This window comes from Ictidomys tridecemlineatus, chromosome 12, assembly GCF_052094955.1.
Source record: "Ictidomys tridecemlineatus isolate mIctTri1 chromosome 12, mIctTri1.hap1, whole genome shotgun sequence".
In the NCBI taxonomy this organism is placed as follows: domain Eukaryota; kingdom Metazoa; phylum Chordata; class Mammalia; order Rodentia; family Sciuridae; genus Ictidomys; species Ictidomys tridecemlineatus.
This window is the reverse complement of record NC_135488.1, coordinates 32,418,822-32,436,314: the sequence shown is the minus strand read 5'-3', so window position 1 is coordinate 32,436,314 and position 17,493 is coordinate 32,418,822. Positions and strand designations below refer to the sequence as shown.

Sequence of the window (17,493 nt, the reverse complement as noted above, 5' to 3'; positions counted from 1 at the left end):
ATCTTCCACACACCCATGAGCCACATGGCTGGGGGCATGATATCGTTACCTAAACCAGTGATTCTCAAAGTATAGTCTGAGGGCCCTGGGTGTCCTTTCTTGAAAAGTAGATGTCTAGCTGGGCATGGTGCATGCCTGTAATCCAAGAGACTCTGGAGGCTGAGGGAGGAGGATAGTAAGTTTGAAGCCAACTTGAACAAAATAAAAAATAAAAAGGACTGTGGATATAGCTCAGTGGTAAAGTTTTCCTGGGTTAAATTCCCAGTGCCAAAGAAAAAAAAAGAAAGAAAGAAAGAAAGGAAAGTAGATGTCCAAATACAGTATATGTATGTGACACTGTATTTTTATCATAAACTTCAAACAAAGCAACATATCACAAGAAACTGAGTGCAAAAGCAGATACGAGAGTCTAGCTATCTTCTTTTGGGTTGGATCTTTAAAAAATTAGCAAAAAATGTAAAATGCTACCATCCTTTCATTGAGTCTTTTTTGAAATTATGGTTATTTTTTATAAAAATTATGCCATTTATATTAACATATAATTGATTTATTGTTAGTTTAAAAATTAATAAATAAGTTAAAAATTCTCAGTTTTAATTACTAATTTGGTAAATTGCTAAATATAATCTGCAAAAAAAAAAGTCCCATTGGAATTTTCAGTAGTTTTTAAGTGTAAAGGGATCCAAGGACCATAAAATGTGAGCACTGTTGATCTAAATCATCTGCATTTTCCTCAGGAAGTTCAGTCTCAACAACTTGGAGGGGAATTAGCAGAAGATTGGTGTGTGTGTGTGTGTATTATACTTATTGTAATTATCTATATTTGAACAGAATTTTAGATAATCTCAGAATTTTTTTTAATACTTAGATATTTAAAGAGGCATCAGGTAGGTGATCAGATCAAAGGTGGAATAATATTCTAAGGTCAGCTTACCACCAAAAGCTTTCCTGATTAATCTCTGAGAAAAGAAATAACTTTTCCCAGGAACCATTTAAATTTGAGCTTTCGTTGTATTGCAGAAACTTAGCTGATCAGGAAACATGCCACGAGTCTGAGGACACCTGTCTGTCACTGGTCATTCATGGCAGCCTGTCCCACCAGCCCCCACCCTATTGCTCACAGATACCAGCGCTAGCCCCCGCTGACCCTGCAGACCTGGCCATGCACACCTCCTCCCAACCCGAGCCCCGTTCTGGTCTTGACCTGCTTACTCAGCTCTTGGCTCTGTCGCCCTGGCCTTGGCTTCCTCCTTGGCCCTCTGGCTTCTGTTTGTCCTGGAACCCAGACTTTTCCTAGTGGGCTGTGACAGGCTGCCCTAGATCTTGGTCCTATTTGCTGCCTTTGGCAGGAGTCTCTGTCCCAGCTCCAGCTTTAAAAACTTGGACATTGGCCACTTGGCCATGACTCTGGCCAGGCCAGCCCTGTCCCCATGGGATACTTGAAGAATTTGAGTGGAGATGACAGGATGGAGTGGCCTGTTTATAGAAGTCCCTCTGTGTAGATTGGCAACCAAACTGTGTTGTCATCTGTGATGGCCAAAGAGATTACTTAAAAGGGCACACCAAGGAGTGAGGAGTGATTTAGGACCTTCCCAAGGACTCCAGTGCAGCTGGAATCGTGGTGTTATTTATTCTTTGACACTGCAATTATTCTGCACAATTAAATATTTTATTTTTAAGGCTTAATTATCACTCTTGCAGTGAAATATTATGTCAATAATATCATTTGCTTATCATCCTCTATGTCCTTTCTATGTGCCAGGTGAAGCGATTCATTAATTTTACAAATATTTATTGAGCTCTTACATGAGTCAGGCATTGTTCAAAGGACACTGAAAAATGCAGGCAAAAATACCTGTCCTTGTGGAACTTACATTTTTGTTGGGGAAGAGACAGACAATAAACTAATAAACAATACATTTATGGCATATCAGTGATAGATACTGTAGATAAAAATCAAATATAATAAATTAGAAAGAATAAAGTAAGTTTTCTCTGTTGTCAGATGATATATGTTCTTATATATAGAAGAGCCCAATAATTCAAAAAAAAGACCCTTCTAGAACTAATAAATGAATTCATGAAACGCGCAGGATAAAAATCAACATACAGAAATAAGTTGAATTTCTATGTACTAATGATGAACTATTGAAAGGAAACTGAAAACAATTATATTTATAGTAGCTCAAAAAGAATAAAATACCGAGGGACAAACTTAACAAACGAGAAGAAAGCCTTATATATTGAGAACTATAAAATATTGGTGAAGTAATTGAACAAGACACAAACAAATAGAGAGGCATCCCATGTTCATAGATTAGAAGATACTATTGTTAAGATGTCTGTAAACAACAGAGTCAGTGCAATATTTTTTTTTCCAGAAATAGAAAAATCCATCCTAAATTCTAAAATTCTTCTGGAATCTTAAGGGACCCTGAAGAAACAAAACAGTCCTCAAAAAGAAAAACAATTTAGAGGTTCCACACTTCAAATAGTGGAACCTCCAAAACTTACTACAAAGCTATAGTAATTGAAACAATAAGGTACTGACACAAACACAAAAATATAGAACAATGGAATAGTTAAAGAACACCAGAAAGAAAGCCTTACATATGTGGTTGATCACTTCTGAGAAGGGTGCCAAGACCATTCAATAAAGAAAGGAAATATTATCAACAAATGGTGCTGGGACAATTGTAATGGTGTATGCTCCATATATAAAAATTAACTTAAAATAGATTAAAGATTTGGGCTGGGGCTGGGGCTCAGAGATGGAGTGCTTGCCTAGCATTCGTGAGACACTGGGTTTGATCTTCAGCACCACATAGAATAAAAATAAAGATATTGTGTTCACCTATAACTAAAAAGTAAATATTTAAAAAATAGATTATGTGGGCTAAGGTTGTGGTTCAGTGGTAGCACACTTGCCTAGAATATGTGAGGCACTGGGTTCGATTCTCAACATCACATATAAATAAATAAAAATAAAGGTCCATTGACAACCAAAACAAAAAATAATATATTAAAGACTTAAATGTTAGACTAAAGCTAATAAACTATTACAAAAAAACCCATTGGGTGTGGCAGTGGTTTCTTTGATAGAAACAAAAACATGTTTTTAAAGATAAACTTATTTTAAACAATTTTAGAAAAAAATTTAATAAACATTTGTCTAAAAAATGAATTGGACTACATCATAGTTAGAAACTTGTGTGTCAAAGGGGCCGTGGTTTGAATGTATCCTCAAAGTTCATGTGTTGGAAACTTAAGCCCCAGCATAATGCTTAAGTGGGTTAAGGCAGTCAGTGGGTTCCGGATAAAATGAGTTTGGCTACCTCCACATCCCACATGCTCTTTTGTCCTTCTGCCTTCCACCTTCCACCATGGGATGATACAGAAAGAAGATGTTTTCTTGATGTGAACCCTTGAACTTTGGGCCTCCCAGTCTCCAGTACTGTAATAACTAAGTCTCTGTTCTTAATGAATTACCCAGGCTCCGGTATTGTGTGATAGCCACACAAAACAGTCTAACAGAGTGAAAAGACAATGTTTGCAAATCAGACATCCCATAAAGTATTGATGTCTGGAGTATATTGAAGAACCCCTACAACTCAACAAGGGCAACAACAATAAATAACCAGATTTAAAAACAGTCAAAGGACTTGAAGAGAGATTCCTGCAGGGCAGATGTACAAACGACCAATAAACACACGAAACAGTGCTCAACATCACAGATCATTAGGGAAATAGAAATGATGACCACGAGGAGATACCACCCACACCCATTAGGATGGCAGTGTAAGGAAGCAATAGCAGCAGCAGCAGCGGCCAGCAAGGGTTGGAGAGGATGTGGCTAACTGGGACCCTGGCACATTGCCAGTGCCTTGGTGGAACTATAAACAGTGTAGCCTCTGGGCAAGACAATGTGGCATTTCCTTAAACAATTAAACGCAGAATTGCTGATGACCTAGACATTCCATTTATTGGTACATATCCCAAAGAATAAAATTAGGGACTCAAACAGATATTTGTATTACCATGTTAACAGTAGCATTATTCACAATGGCCCAAAGATGGAAACAACAGAATTGTCTATCAACAGATGCATGGATGAACTGAATATGGTGTATATACAGACCTACAGTGGACATTGTTTGGCCTAAAGAAGAAGAAAAATTTGATGCCTGCTACAACATGGATGAATCTTGAAGACCTTATACTAAGGGCAATAAGCTACTCACAAGACGAATGCTGTAGGATTCTATCTGTTTGAAATATCTACAGTCGTCAAATTCATGGGATAGAAAGCAGAGAGGCCATTTCCAGGTTCTGAGGGGAAATGAGAATGGAGAGTTATTGTTTAATGGGTGCAGAGTTTCAGTGTGGGAAGATGAAAAAGTTCATGGTGTACTTAGCACCACAGAACTGTATGCTCAAAATGGTTGAAATAAGTGGAGTGTGGTACACACCTGTAATCCCAACTACTCAGGAGGCTAAGGCAGGAGGATTGCATGTTGAAGGCCAGTCTCAACAACTTAGCAAGACCCTGTCTTTAAAAAAAAAAAAAAGGGCTGGGGTCGTAGCTCAGTGGTAGAATTCTGTCCCTTCTGGGTTTAATTCCTGGAACTGAAAACAATAGATGGAAATAATAAATTTTATGTTATGTATATGTTGAAAACATTTTTAAAAAATCAAGAATCTAGAGGTGCTGGGAGAGTTGGAGAGACGGAGGTGCTCCATGGTTAGGTGAAGATGCCTAAGGGGATGGGGAGTGAACTAGGTGGGTGTCATGGGAATAGCATCCAGGCGGAGGGAACAACAGATACGAGGGCCTGAGGGCAGGCGGGAGGGTCCTGGGCTTGTTAATGGAGCAACAGGGCACTGTGGTGGGAGCAGAGTAGGGGGTGATGGACCTGGGAGGTGGTGGGGAGCTGGAACTTGAGGTGCTTTATAAGAGGTTTCTTTGAAGTGGCTGAAATGGGAGGCTTGGAGGGACCCGGTGGAGCAGGATATGATTTGACATTTCTCCAGGATCCCCTGGCTTCTGCTGACTCTATGAGAGCAGGTCTGCACATAAAGATGAGTTGAGAGGGTTTTTCAGTCACCTAGGACCAAGGTGGTACTGGCTGGGACCAGACTGGCCAGTCAGGGTGATGGACGTGGCTGAGTTAGAAGCTGCTGAAGGAAAAGCAGTGGGATCTGTTGAGTGATGGATGTGAGAGGGTGGGAGAGAAGAACGGCACGCTGGTTCTGTGGTGTTTTGTCAGAGCAACTAGAAGGACAGGGTATTGTCCACCAAAGTGGGGCCATCTGTTGAGAGCCACAACCAAGTCAAGATGGTGCCTGGCATTTTGCCAGAAGGAGTGGTTGAGGGGTAGCGCCAGCGAGCCATTAAGATGATGATAATTAAGTTAAGCTGTGTATAATTATTAAGATAATGATTGATTGCTGTAACTGATGATGCTAAATTGAAACAAGCTGTGTATTCAGTTGTGTATATAAACCTCTGCTGTCCGGCAATAAGGCGGCTCCTGCTACCTGGGGTGTCCGCTACTTTTGAGTTCTCATGGAGTTCCCATTGAGTTCTCACGGAATCCCCGTTGAGTTCCCGTTGAGTTCTCGAATAAAGTTAGTTCCTGTTTGAACCTACAAGTGGCTCGTGACCTCCCGGTTATTTGTGCCCAGCCAGACTACGGCAGCCATCCAAGCAGATCTGAGGTTAAGTCAGGAGTTAGCTTTGGGATGTGACCAACAAACAGCTTGAGGAGCATGGGAGGTCAAGAGCATAGAGGTGAGTTAGAGCTGTGAGGCTGGGTGGGTCCCCAAGGCGTGTGTGGTGATGGAGGAGAGGAGGCTCGAGGACTGAGCTTGTCTGGTGGTGAGAAGGACCAGAGAGGAGACTGGGAAGGAGCCAGAGAAGTAAAACAGGGCTGGCAGGCATTTGGCACCCAGTATCCCACTAAATCCCCTGGTAAATCCACAAGTAAATGTGACCCTCCAGTTTCCAGGCCCAGGTAATGCCTAGAGAGAGAAGTAGCTCAAGAGCAAGAGCTAAAGAGCAAGGGAGCAGGGCAGGATTCCAACCAGATCTGCGCAGACCTGGGTGGCCAAGATCTACCCCGCCTGGCCTTCTGTTGAGGTGCAGAAAGAGCAGAGGCCTCCAACTTGAGATAAATAGGAGACCATCCCTGTTTCCAAGGGTCTAGGATTTGCTGGGCCAGGGCTGGTACAAATCAGCCACAGGGTGATGGCCAAGGAAAGGTCAAAGACAGCCTAGCGAGGCCAGTCAGGTGGACACTGAGCACAGCAGGCTGCTCAGAGCTCAGTGGCGACCTTGTGTGTGTGATGGAGGAGGTTGCCCTAATCATGGTACCTGGGGAGAGGCCAGTCTGACTTCAAGGGTGAGGACAAGGTGTTGTCATTTATGGCCATCCAAACATGGCATGTGGATACCATTGGTGGTTCCCAGTGGCTCCCTCCCTGCCAAAGGATAAAGCTTGGGCACGGGCACCTGACCTGAGAACCTCCCACCAGGGCCACTGAACAGGCAGGGAGAATCAGGCATAGAGAAGCAGGTACGAGTCCTGGGCCTCCGGCCCTGAAGCACTTCAGTGCTATTTCCCCCAGTTCCTGGCAATGGAACCAGCTTGGTTCTTACCTGTTACCAAGTCTGTTTCTCTGCCTCCCACTGATGCCATGAGATTTGGAGAAGTGTCAGTTACAGATGGACACAATACCAAGATTAGCAAACCCTCACTGGGAGAAATGCTGAAAAATTCCTCATTATCAAGGTGATACCTGTTCACTATAGGAAAGTCAAAACTACATATAGGCACACACACACACACACACACACACACACACACACACACCAAATGTAACTGGTAGCAGGATTGCATATGCAATCTGTTTTCTCACCCAAATGGAGTGGTCACCGAATAATTTTCTCACCATTTTGTGATGGTTTCAGGTTTCTGATTTGGGAATCAGTTGGACAAGGGCTCATGTCTGGCTCCTTCACTGAGAGGCTGTGGCCTGAGGCACATTTCTCACTTCTCCAGTTCTCAGTTTCTTCCTCTGTGAATTGTGGATGCTGACAGCACTTACCTTGAAGTGCTGAGGAGAGGCGTGAAGGCATGTCACTAGTGAATGTTCAGACTGTGCTTGGGCACATATGAGTGCTGGGTGACTCCCAGTGACATCGCCTGACCAAACAGTTCTTAAATAGCCATAATTCATCTTTCACAAAGGGAAATAATAACTGGGACAACATTTTCTCATGGCATTAAAATTAATGGAAAATGCTGTAGGTTTCACACTAACAGAAAACTAAACTCACACATCAAACTGGTCATGTCAATAGGATATATTCACTATTAGATGCTGTCAATATAATAATGACTTTATATGCTTTTCAAATCAATCCTGTGATTACACTAATAATTAGAAAAGTTTCCCAAGTAGTTAGGTATTTGGTAGGAAGCATATGTTGCTAAGAAAAGAGATATTAAATTTGAGATGAGAATTTGGAAAATGCTATATGTCAGCAGAATGCTGACATATAGCATTTTCCAAATGTTGTTACAAAATGTAAAGGACCCTTAGTCAGAGCCACAGGAATGCCACCTCTTACTAGTCTTGTACTGGGTTTTCCTGGAATAGTCACAAGCCCCTCAGGAGAAGAACATGGCTACTGCCTTTGCTTCCAAATGCTCCCAGAACTCTGTGCATGGAGACACTCTACCTGTGACGCCCAGAATCCACCAGGGGACAAGGGCCAGATGTGGAGGCCACGCTGACAGGCTTAGATTTCTTGCAATGGCAAATGAGGTCAGTGGAGATTTTCATCATGGAGGATGGAGGGAGGAAAGAGACACACCATGATGCTGATTTTAAAACGACTATAATGCCATCATCAGAATTTACAGATTTTTCCAACAACCTGTGGAAATGCAAAGGACCTAGGATATTTGAACTAATTCTGACACAGGACAAAGTTGGAAGACTCTCATTACATGATTTCAAAACCTAATACAAAGAGACTCAAAAGTATATGGTATTGATTTGGATAGACAAAGAGATCAAGGGCACAGACATGGAGAGTCCTTGAAAGTAACTCAAATATTTATGATTAGTTTATGGGGTAACTAATGTCTCTATGGGGTAAGAAATGTCTTTGTAATAAATGGTATTGGAACAACTAGTTAAGCATATAGAAGAAATGTAGCAGAAAGATACCCTTTATCCCTTCCTCACACTATACACAATAGTACTTGGGGTGTATTATCTGCCTAAGCACAAATTCCAAAATTACAATATTTGTAGAAGAACAAAGGAAAATGTCATTGTGACTTTAGGACAGGCTAGGTCCATTAGAGAAGACTCCTTCTGTGAAAAACATCAAATATGCACAAGCCAAAAAGTGACAAATTGACTTTCATTAAGAATTAAAAGCTGATACCCATCAAAAGAAATCATTAAAGAAATAAAAAGACAACTGCAATATAGGAAAAATATCAGCAGTTTATTTATTTAGCAAGGCTTGTATCTAGATGAAAATTTTACAATAACAACAACAACAACAATAATGAAAGATCCTAGTGCCTGATATTTGGGGCAGGGTGGGGGCAGAGTCCAGCTGGGAGGCTGTTATAATAGTCCAGGCACAAGATGGCCATGGGGAGACGAGGCTTAGAATCTTGTGGAGGGTTAGAGATGATGAGCTCAGAAAGCAAGAGCCTCCCCTGAATCCTGAAACCCACTAATCTGTGCATTTTACTCTTTTTCCTCTTTATAAAATCATTTGAGGATCATTCTCACAAAGGACATAGATTCAGTAAGACTAAAGCTATAACTAAAAATTGAAACAGAAATTAGGAGAAGCAAGTACGCCAGTTTGGAGACTCATATTAGAAAATGAAGATAAGAAAACTCTGCTCGGGACTCTTGGCTGGGCACTTAACCCAGGCTGCCCACCCAGTGCAAAGGGATCCACGGGGACTTCTGACATCAGAGGAAGGCAGCTCAGATCACCACACCCAACCAGTTCCGAATCACATTGGTTTTCACTGAGGAAGTATATATGTCTTTTAGGGACTCGGGGGTTTAGAAAACCAAAATTTTTGCAGATTTTGTAACAGAATACTAAATCACAGAGTTCTGCTACATTGAGTGCTCTGAAGAGCAGTACTTAAGGAAAAACTTGATCTTCCTTCTGTTCGAGTCTGAATTTATTAAGCAAAAGTATAAATAGCATGGGCTGTAATTTTGGATGAAATATAAGCTTGAGTAGTCTACCCATATATTTATAGAATTATTATCATTTAAAATTGCTACCAATTTACATGATGACATGGAGATTGGGTTTGGACTGAATGTAGCAAGTGTAAATGAAGGCAGCATTGATACAAAAGAAATGCTGCAAGAATGGTCGCAGACAAAAACAGGTTGATTATTGATTGATTATGACAAGTATAAGTAATTCAGTTAGTGGTGCCAGTTCAATGAGAGAGAAACTTGTCAATATTGAACATTCTTTAATTACGAACAACTAGCCAATCAGAAATGAAAGAAGAAAAGAGAGAAATTATGTATGGAGAAGATTTAAAAAATCTATACCAGTCAGGCAGTCTGTCAAATGAAGCCTAGTCTCAGGTTTGGAACTCTGGTTTGACTTCTTGAAAATGGACCAGTCCAAATGCACGCTTAGGTCAACATCACAGAATTAACAGTCCACTCCTGTTGGCATTTCCCATCAGGTCCAATAGCACAGGTGGCCATCTCGTGTGGAGACTGGGGAAGGGAAGTAATCAGCATAAACAATTTATGATGCTCAAAGATGGCCAAGTTTGGGCTGATTCTTCAGCAAATGTGTTTGCAATTTATTTCATACTGGTGAGTAAAAATGACCACAGTTTTGAATACCACTGATGACAAAATTATACTTCGACAATTGACTGTATACATTAGGAGAATGAAATATGAAGAAAACTGTGAACTGTTGGCGATTCTGAGAGACTTAGACAGTCAATTCTGAGAGACTTAGACACTCCTGAGGGTTTAAGTTTGAGCAGAGTAGGTGGCTTAAGGCAAAGGAAAGTCCGCTGCAGAGGACGACTCTCAGGACGTTATCTAGGACACCCAGCAGGTTGACCTTAGGTGCTCTCTGGGGACAGGGTTGGTGGTGCAAAATTGGAGTTGATTTGTGAGGAGGCCCAGCCACCTGGAGTACTTAATGATGAGGACAGTGAGGGGTGGGGAGGAATCTGGATGAGGAAGCTGGTCAGTCTGGTTTCTGATCCTGGCTCTGTCACCTGCCAGGTGCCACTGGTTAGACAAGTCACTTGCTTCCTTGAGCCTGAGCTTTTCCATCTCCTACCTGGGATTAGGACTGCCATAAGGATCTGTGCAACAAAGGATACTTGGGCCCTCTGAGAAATCTGCAGATATCTGCAATGGTTATTTTGTATTATTTACTAGTAACCGAATCTCCAGTGTGAGCCCAAGCTGGAATCGTGCAGTGGTATATGCTGCAGCCTGGAGTTATTTTAGGAAATAATCAATACAAGATGCATTGGGTCAGAGCCATGATAAGAGTCATAAATCTTGACAGTTGCTGTTTGATAAAATTAATAACGCTTGAGAGAAACATAAAAACCAACGGGAGAGGAAACATAGAGTGCATTTGGGAAGAGAGCTTATGCCAGTGTGGAGACAAAGCCATCCAGGGAGGCTGGCTGTTATCCTGATAGTAGAGAGTCACTGTGCACACAGGCACGTGTGCACACCCAGGAACAGACACACACACATTCACAGTTGTCTCCACACGCACACACATACATAGGTGTACATGTTTACAACCCATGCACAGGTAGGCATGCACGCTTATGTAAATGGGGATGCACAACATATGTGTATGCACACATGTGCATGACTGTAGTAGACATACATACATGCAGGTATGGTGTTGTGGCTGGGTCTCAGAAGGACTGGTCAATGAGGACAAACGGCATTCATTCCAACAATGGGCAGTTAGAGTTTGTCCATTCATGGTATCTCCCCCTTCTCAGGAAGTGCTGGTTGCCTCTGAATTGTTAAAATGTACCAGCAATGGGGGCTTGGCCCCTCTCATTTCCTGCTGGCAGAGGAGGAAGCTCACCCACTGTGCAAGAGAAGAGGGCAGTGAAGCGAGACCAGGACCTCATGGTTTTAATGCCTCAAAGCCCAGAAATGGCCTCTGGTTAGGAAAGCAAAGAATATTGCTTTACCTTAGTCCAGAATGTTCCCCAGCCTTTTCAGTCCTCTGTTTCCATATGGACATAGTCACCTGGGTGTGCATCCTGGGGTGCCTGCTCTGCTGAGGGAACTCTGGCAGGCCAGGCCAGGGCCGAGCCTGGCTAAGGCCAAGCAAAGCCCAAGCAAAGCCCAAGTAAGGGGTGTCTGTTACCAGTGCAGGCGCGGTGGACTTGCTTCTATGAAAGAAAAGAGTGTGTGAGCCATACATACTTGTTCTCAGAAACTAATGGCTCCATGGAAACAAGAGGAAAACGTTTGCTGCAGTGGAATGTGGGGTTGCTTCTTAAACAATGACTTTTATTGTGTTTTATTGCAAAAGTAACATGCAGGCCAGGTGCGGTGGCACAGGCCAGTAGTCCCAGAGCCTTGGGAGGTGGAGGCAGGAAGAGCCTGAGTTCAAAGCCAGCCTCAGCAACAGCAAGATGCTAAGCAACTCAGTGAGACTCTGCCTCTAAACAAAGCACAGAATTGGGCTGGGGATTTGGCTCAGTGATGGAGGGCCCCCGAGTTCAATCCCCAGAACGCACCCCCTCCCCCAACGTAACATGCACATATTATAATAATGGGGATTTCAAGGTCAAACTACAAGGAAACCTTGACATTGGTTCTATCATGTTTGCAGGCAGAGAAGACGAAGAATTTTGTCAGTCAGGGCCTCGTCATCGGGGAGGTGCTCTCCACGGCCGACCTGGCCACCAGTGTGAAGGTGAGCTCTCAGGCCCAGCAGCCTGCCTTCCCCTTTAGCCAGCGCGCCCGATCTGGTTTCCTCTGCTTTTCTTTTCCTATCGCTTTATCCTGGTTGTAGCAATGAGTTATTTTCATGGATCTTAATTTTATGAAAACAGTCTCATCACCTTTTGTGATTTTCTCTCTTCACTTAGGTATCATCGCTAAAGTCCATCCCAATGTTGCAACTCACTGTTCTTCTTAAGTAAAAAAAAAAAATTTAAATATTTTATTTTGAAAATTAAAACTGTATTTTGAAATTATAATATTTATAGAAAGTCACAAAATTAGTAGATCATGTGAAACCCGTCTCCCCCAATGGTGACATCTGGGTAGCTATAATACAAAGATAAAACTGGTAAATTGACATTGGTACAATTCTGTTTAATGAGGATACAGACCTTAGTTTTCACATACACATTTGTGTGTATGTAAGTCTGTGTGTGTGTGTGTGTGTGTGTGTGTGTGTTTGTGTGTGTGTAGTTCTATGCAACTTGACACCATAAATAGATTCAGTAACCACTAGTGTCAGGAATGCCTGACACTAGAGGCCATGTCAGTATTATTGCATCAACTCAATCTTGTGTGTAGTTCTATGCAACTTGACACCATAAATAGATTCGGTAACCACTCTGCAATCAATCTATAGAGCTTTCTCATCATTACAAAGAATCTTGGTGGTGCTACCCCTTCGTAGCTGTATCCATCCCCTACCTCACCGCTGACCTTTAGCCACAACAAATCTGTTCTCCATCTTTTAGTTTAATCACTGGGGGAATGCTACATAATATTCCTTTGCATGAATATATCATAGCACTTATCCATTCACTTTCTCATGTTGCTTGTAGGATTTTGCTAATGTGAAAAATGCCACTGTGAATACTCTTGTGCATGTCTGGCGTTGAACATTGGCACAGGCTTCCTTTAGCTATTTAACTAGGCATGGACTTGCTAGTTAGAGGAATGCCTGACACTAGAGGCCATGTCAGTATTATTGCATCAACTCAGCCCTGTCAAGAGCATACACTCCAATCCCAGGGTCCACATCCTCTCCACACCTGGAATCCTCAGGCTTCTCCTTTTTTGCCAATCCCATGGCCAAAAAATGACATCTCACTGCTTTGTGAGGAGCTCACCAAGGGTGGTGAATGGACTAGCTCAGGTAGAGGGACCTCCGTAGCCCTGCGTGGCTCCCTGAATCCCAACAGAGGCTTAATCCCAGGCTTAATCCCATGGCCCCACCTTTCCCCTCTGGCCACTGTTGGGTCTGAAAACAAATTCCCTTGTCCAGACACCTGGTCCTTTTGTCTCCAGGGGAAAGATTTGTCTCCTGGACAAAGAACCTGAAGATAGATGATGGGCAGGAAGCCAGGTTGCTTGGTGGTGAGTCCAAGATGGCGGTTATTTCAGTTCCACCTGGGCATTTTCTAGGGGTGAGAATGGAAAACAAAGAAATCTGTGCATGCTGATCTGTGGGGAGGGGTCCACCATCAGCCCTTTTGGGGAGAGGCTGGCCTCCCTGTGATTCTTCCCTCCTGGATGGAACGGCTGTGGCTTTCAGAGAGAAGGGCAGTCGACCAAGAGACAACAAACAGCTCCTCCTCTCAAAAATGCTGAGGATCCCAGTCCAGGCTCATGGTCCCATCCTGGGGGTTCCTGTGCTACCCACCCCACTACCCCTCCCGACCCCCTTGTGGTCTTGCAGTGAGCTCAGGGACAGAGTTGTACAGGGAGTATTGGAATGAGCAGGGGTCAGACCTGAGACCTTGCAACAAAGGGCTGCCTGTGGCCCCTGCTTAGATCCTGGCTCAAGCGGCAAACTGCAAAGGAATAGCACGCGTCAGCTGGGAAAGTTTGAGGAGTGCACTTCAGGTGATGTCAGAGGACCTGTGTGATATTTTTAGGAGGGATAATGGTTTTAGAGCTGTTTTTAAAAAGTCTTTATCTTTTACAGATGCATAAAAAACATTTAGTGATGAAATGATAGGATAAACTTCCCCATAATCCTGGGTGTGGGAAGGGAATGCCATGGTGGAGGGAGATGAAGTGATATGGACCTCGAAGTTGGGGAGTTACTGCTGTTTGGGTCCAGAGTTTCCTTCTGGGATGATGAGAAGTTCTGGAAATGTAATGGTTGCACAGCATTGCGAAGGGACTCAATGTCACTGAACTGTACACTAAAAGTGGCTAAAAGCTTTACAGTATTTTATCACCATAAAGATGACTTAGTTAGCAATAGTTACTATCAACTCCACTGATTCTCCACACATCAGTCACTGTGGGAGATCGCTTCCTGAACTTGGAGTCCTAGATAGTGGGAGAAACCTGTGCACCCTGCCCTGAGTCTGGCCTGGAAGCAGAGGCTCTGTTCTGTTCCTGCAGGTGGCAGAGAGCTTGCCCAGGAGGGCCTGTACTGGGCTGGGAACAGCTTTCGTGAGCTCTGGGTGGATCAGGGGTTCCCACCAGCCCAAGAGCAGCTGGCAGCCCTTGCTTTTCATACGAGCTGGCTGTCAACCTGGTGTCACCATCAACTCACAAAAGTCATCTGCACTCCTGGAGCTGGGCCTCGCCCAGTCTGTGTTCCTGCAGAGGCTCTGTGTTGCCCTGAGCGCTCTGGACAAACACAGTTCTGCTCACGCATCCCAGTGCTGGCAGGGCTGGGGCTGGCTCAGAGCCACCCAGAGCAAAGGGCTAGGAAGGCCAGAGAGGTGCCAGGGACAATGGCTGTCTTCACGGGGGGCTCTGCATTCCCCGTGCCAGCTCAGGAGCCACTCCATGGCCCTCCACCAAACACGTGGATGTACCCGGGGCCTCCGAGGCCCGAAGGAGCCTAATGCTTCCTCCCTGGCTGCACGTCGGCTCTCCTCTGCTCTCTACTCTCCATCGCCCAGCTCTCTGTCAGTCTGCTGGGCTGCCCTAACAAGGTGCCATGAACCAGGGCTTAAGCCACAAGACATGTTTTCCCACATTTCTGGAAAGCCCAAGACAAGGCTGCTGCATGGCGTGTCCTGGTGAGGGCTCTTGTGGTGCGCAGGGTGCCCTCCTCCTTCTGTGTGTGCATGAGGAGGAGACAGGCTCTGGTCTCTCTTCCTCTTCTCACACGGGCACTAGCCCCCGAGAGGGTTAGACTTTGTCTATCACTAAGGCCCCAAGTACCATAGCACTGGGGGCAACGATCCAAAATAGGAATTCGGGGGCACATAATTTGGTCCAAATACTATCCTTTCTGGGGTCACTGTTGTCTCAAAAGCCATTTTCTGTGCTTCAGTGCATCCCACATGAGACGAAAAGTCCCCGAAGGCTCCAGAGGCCCTCCAGGAGACCCGCTGTCATGATGCTGGGTAGGAGGGGCCTGGCCTGTCACAGCCCTGGCTCGGCAAGCTTCCTGAGCATATGATGGACCTCCAGGGCTCCCTGTGGCAAGGGAGCAGCCAGACAACAAGGGTGCACGCCCTGTGTCTAGGACTTGCTGGTCATGGTCCAGGCCTTCCTACTGTGCATGTACCTTAGCTGTCCTTCTGTAAAGATGGTGCCGCTGTGGCCCATCCACAGGCTTCGTACAGATCTAAATCAATAACGCTACCAGGCTGGCCTGTCACAGGAGCTTGATGTGTGGTGGGGACTGTGACCCCTGAGATGTGGCTGGCAGCCTCCCCAGCAGTGGTCCTGGAAGGAACTCTGTGATTGGACTGAGGAGGAACCCACACGTGTCTCTGCTCTGACTGGTCCCAGTTTCCTTCTGGTCCCCACCTCGGGGTCAGAGGCCTGCTAGGCCCACCCCTTGGCCTCTTGGTTGTGTCCTCCTGCAGCTCTCAGTGCTTAGGTGGCTCCACTGTGTCCTTCAGAGGCTCCTGCCAGCCCTTGCTGGACACTCTGTGGTCATCCCCCAACCCCCGGCACCAGATGCAGAGTCCTTTCCTTCTCCAGGTTTGAGAGGACCGAGTGGGGGCATTCTGAACAGGCCCTCTGGGCACATGTGGGGACTAGGGCCTTCGTTAGGCACCTCTTAATCTCCTTGCTACTGCTTGCCCCAGTCTCTCTCAGAGGAGATGCACCTCTCAGCATCCTGTCCCTTGAGGTCTGCTGGGGCAGGACACCAGGCGGTGATGGCAGCCCGGACACACTTCCACTTAGGGGCACTTTGGATGGATGCCGGCCTCAAAATCTCCTCCCAGCTCCTCCAGGCTCCTCCTCTAAGCCGCCCACTGCAGTTGGTGGGCCTCCACCCCCTGGTGACTCTGGCTAAAGACCAGAGATCTCCCAGAGTCCTGTCTTTCCTATTCCCACCAAACATTGCCCTCAGCTTTGTCACCTGTGTCTGTCCTGATCCCTCTGTCTCTCCCTAGGGACCCCCTGCCACCTTCCTACTGGCTCAGCTGGCTGGCCATGCCTCTCCCCTCCCCCACAGCTCCTGCGGGAGGCTGGGAGGCAGGAATCACCTTTTAGACCCCACCAGGGGATCCAAGCTTGGTCTGGTTGCCCGCCATTCACAGAATGTACCTTTTGTGAAGGAGAACCCCACACTCGGATCCATAGTGTGGATGGGGTCTCTCAGATGCCTCCTCTGTTTACTGGTGTTGTTCTCTGAAAACTGACAGCCGGGGCTCCTCCTATAGCTAGAGAATGGAAGCTTTCAACATGCAGTGGCAACACTGTGATTCTCCTTCCTCAAGACGAGGAAGGATTAAACCTAGAAGAGGAATAACACTGTGAAAACTGGGTCAGCTACCATCCAGATTTAGGGGTGGAAGATTAAACTTCTTGTTGTTTGAGTAAAATATATTTTGTAAAACTTTACTTCTAAGATGGCTTAGGGAAAAATACATGCAACCCTTGATGTCATTTCCCTAAGCTGGCAACAGCAGGGTCATGCCGAGTGCCCTCCGTGATCCTGTAGGGAAGTGCGTTGAGCGGCCAGGGCAGTAAGCCTCTTCCCAGGACACTGGGGTTCTCCAGATGAAGGGCACTTTCTACATCGAATGGGATTTGTGAAGTTTGCTGTCCCAGTGTCAAGAGTGTTTTAGCTGGTGTTGGCTTAGAGTTGATGAAGTCACATCCCATAGAGCTGAGATTAGTGTCATTGTCATAGAGCTGATGGTGTTCATCCAGGCTGCCCATGTGTGTGGGCTGCAGGCAGCTCATCCAGGTGCCAAGGATCCCAGACTAATGCCCACTCTAGACTTGCCTGAACAAAGAGGGCCTTGCTGGGCCCTGGGGGCAGCTGGCTTCAGGCGGGGTGCGTGGGACCTCTGGGCCACCTCCTCCCTCTCCTCATCCCCTGTGTGTTGGCCAGCTCACAGCAACCTGGCCACCAGCAGCACCAGGACTCTGTCCCTCCAGGTAACAGCTCCTTTCCCCCGGGGGAACCTTGGATGGACCCATCCAGGTCATAGGGCCATCCCTGAGGCCATCCTTATCGCCAGGGGCATGATCCACCATCAGCCAGTCCTGAGCTACAGACTCTTCCTAAAG

The 17,493-nt window shown here is 45.3% G+C and overlaps 1 protein-coding gene across 6 annotated transcripts in view; it reads left to right on the top strand.

Moving 5' to 3' along the window:
* Acoxl (acyl-CoA oxidase like) overlaps positions 1–17,493 on the top strand; it is a 337,320-nt gene that overhangs the window by 39,295 nt on the left and 280,532 nt on the right. For 5 of the 6 annotated variants that reach the window (XM_078028313.1, XM_078028310.1, XM_078028312.1 and 2 more), the window contains exon 3: positions 11,918–12,001. The exons of the other annotated variant lie outside the window; for it this stretch is intronic. In XM_078028313.1, coding sequence (XP_077884439.1) covers positions 11,918–12,001 — 84 coding nt within the window. The remainder of the gene's footprint in view (positions 1–11,917; positions 12,002–17,493) is intronic. 6 annotated transcript variants of the gene reach the window in all.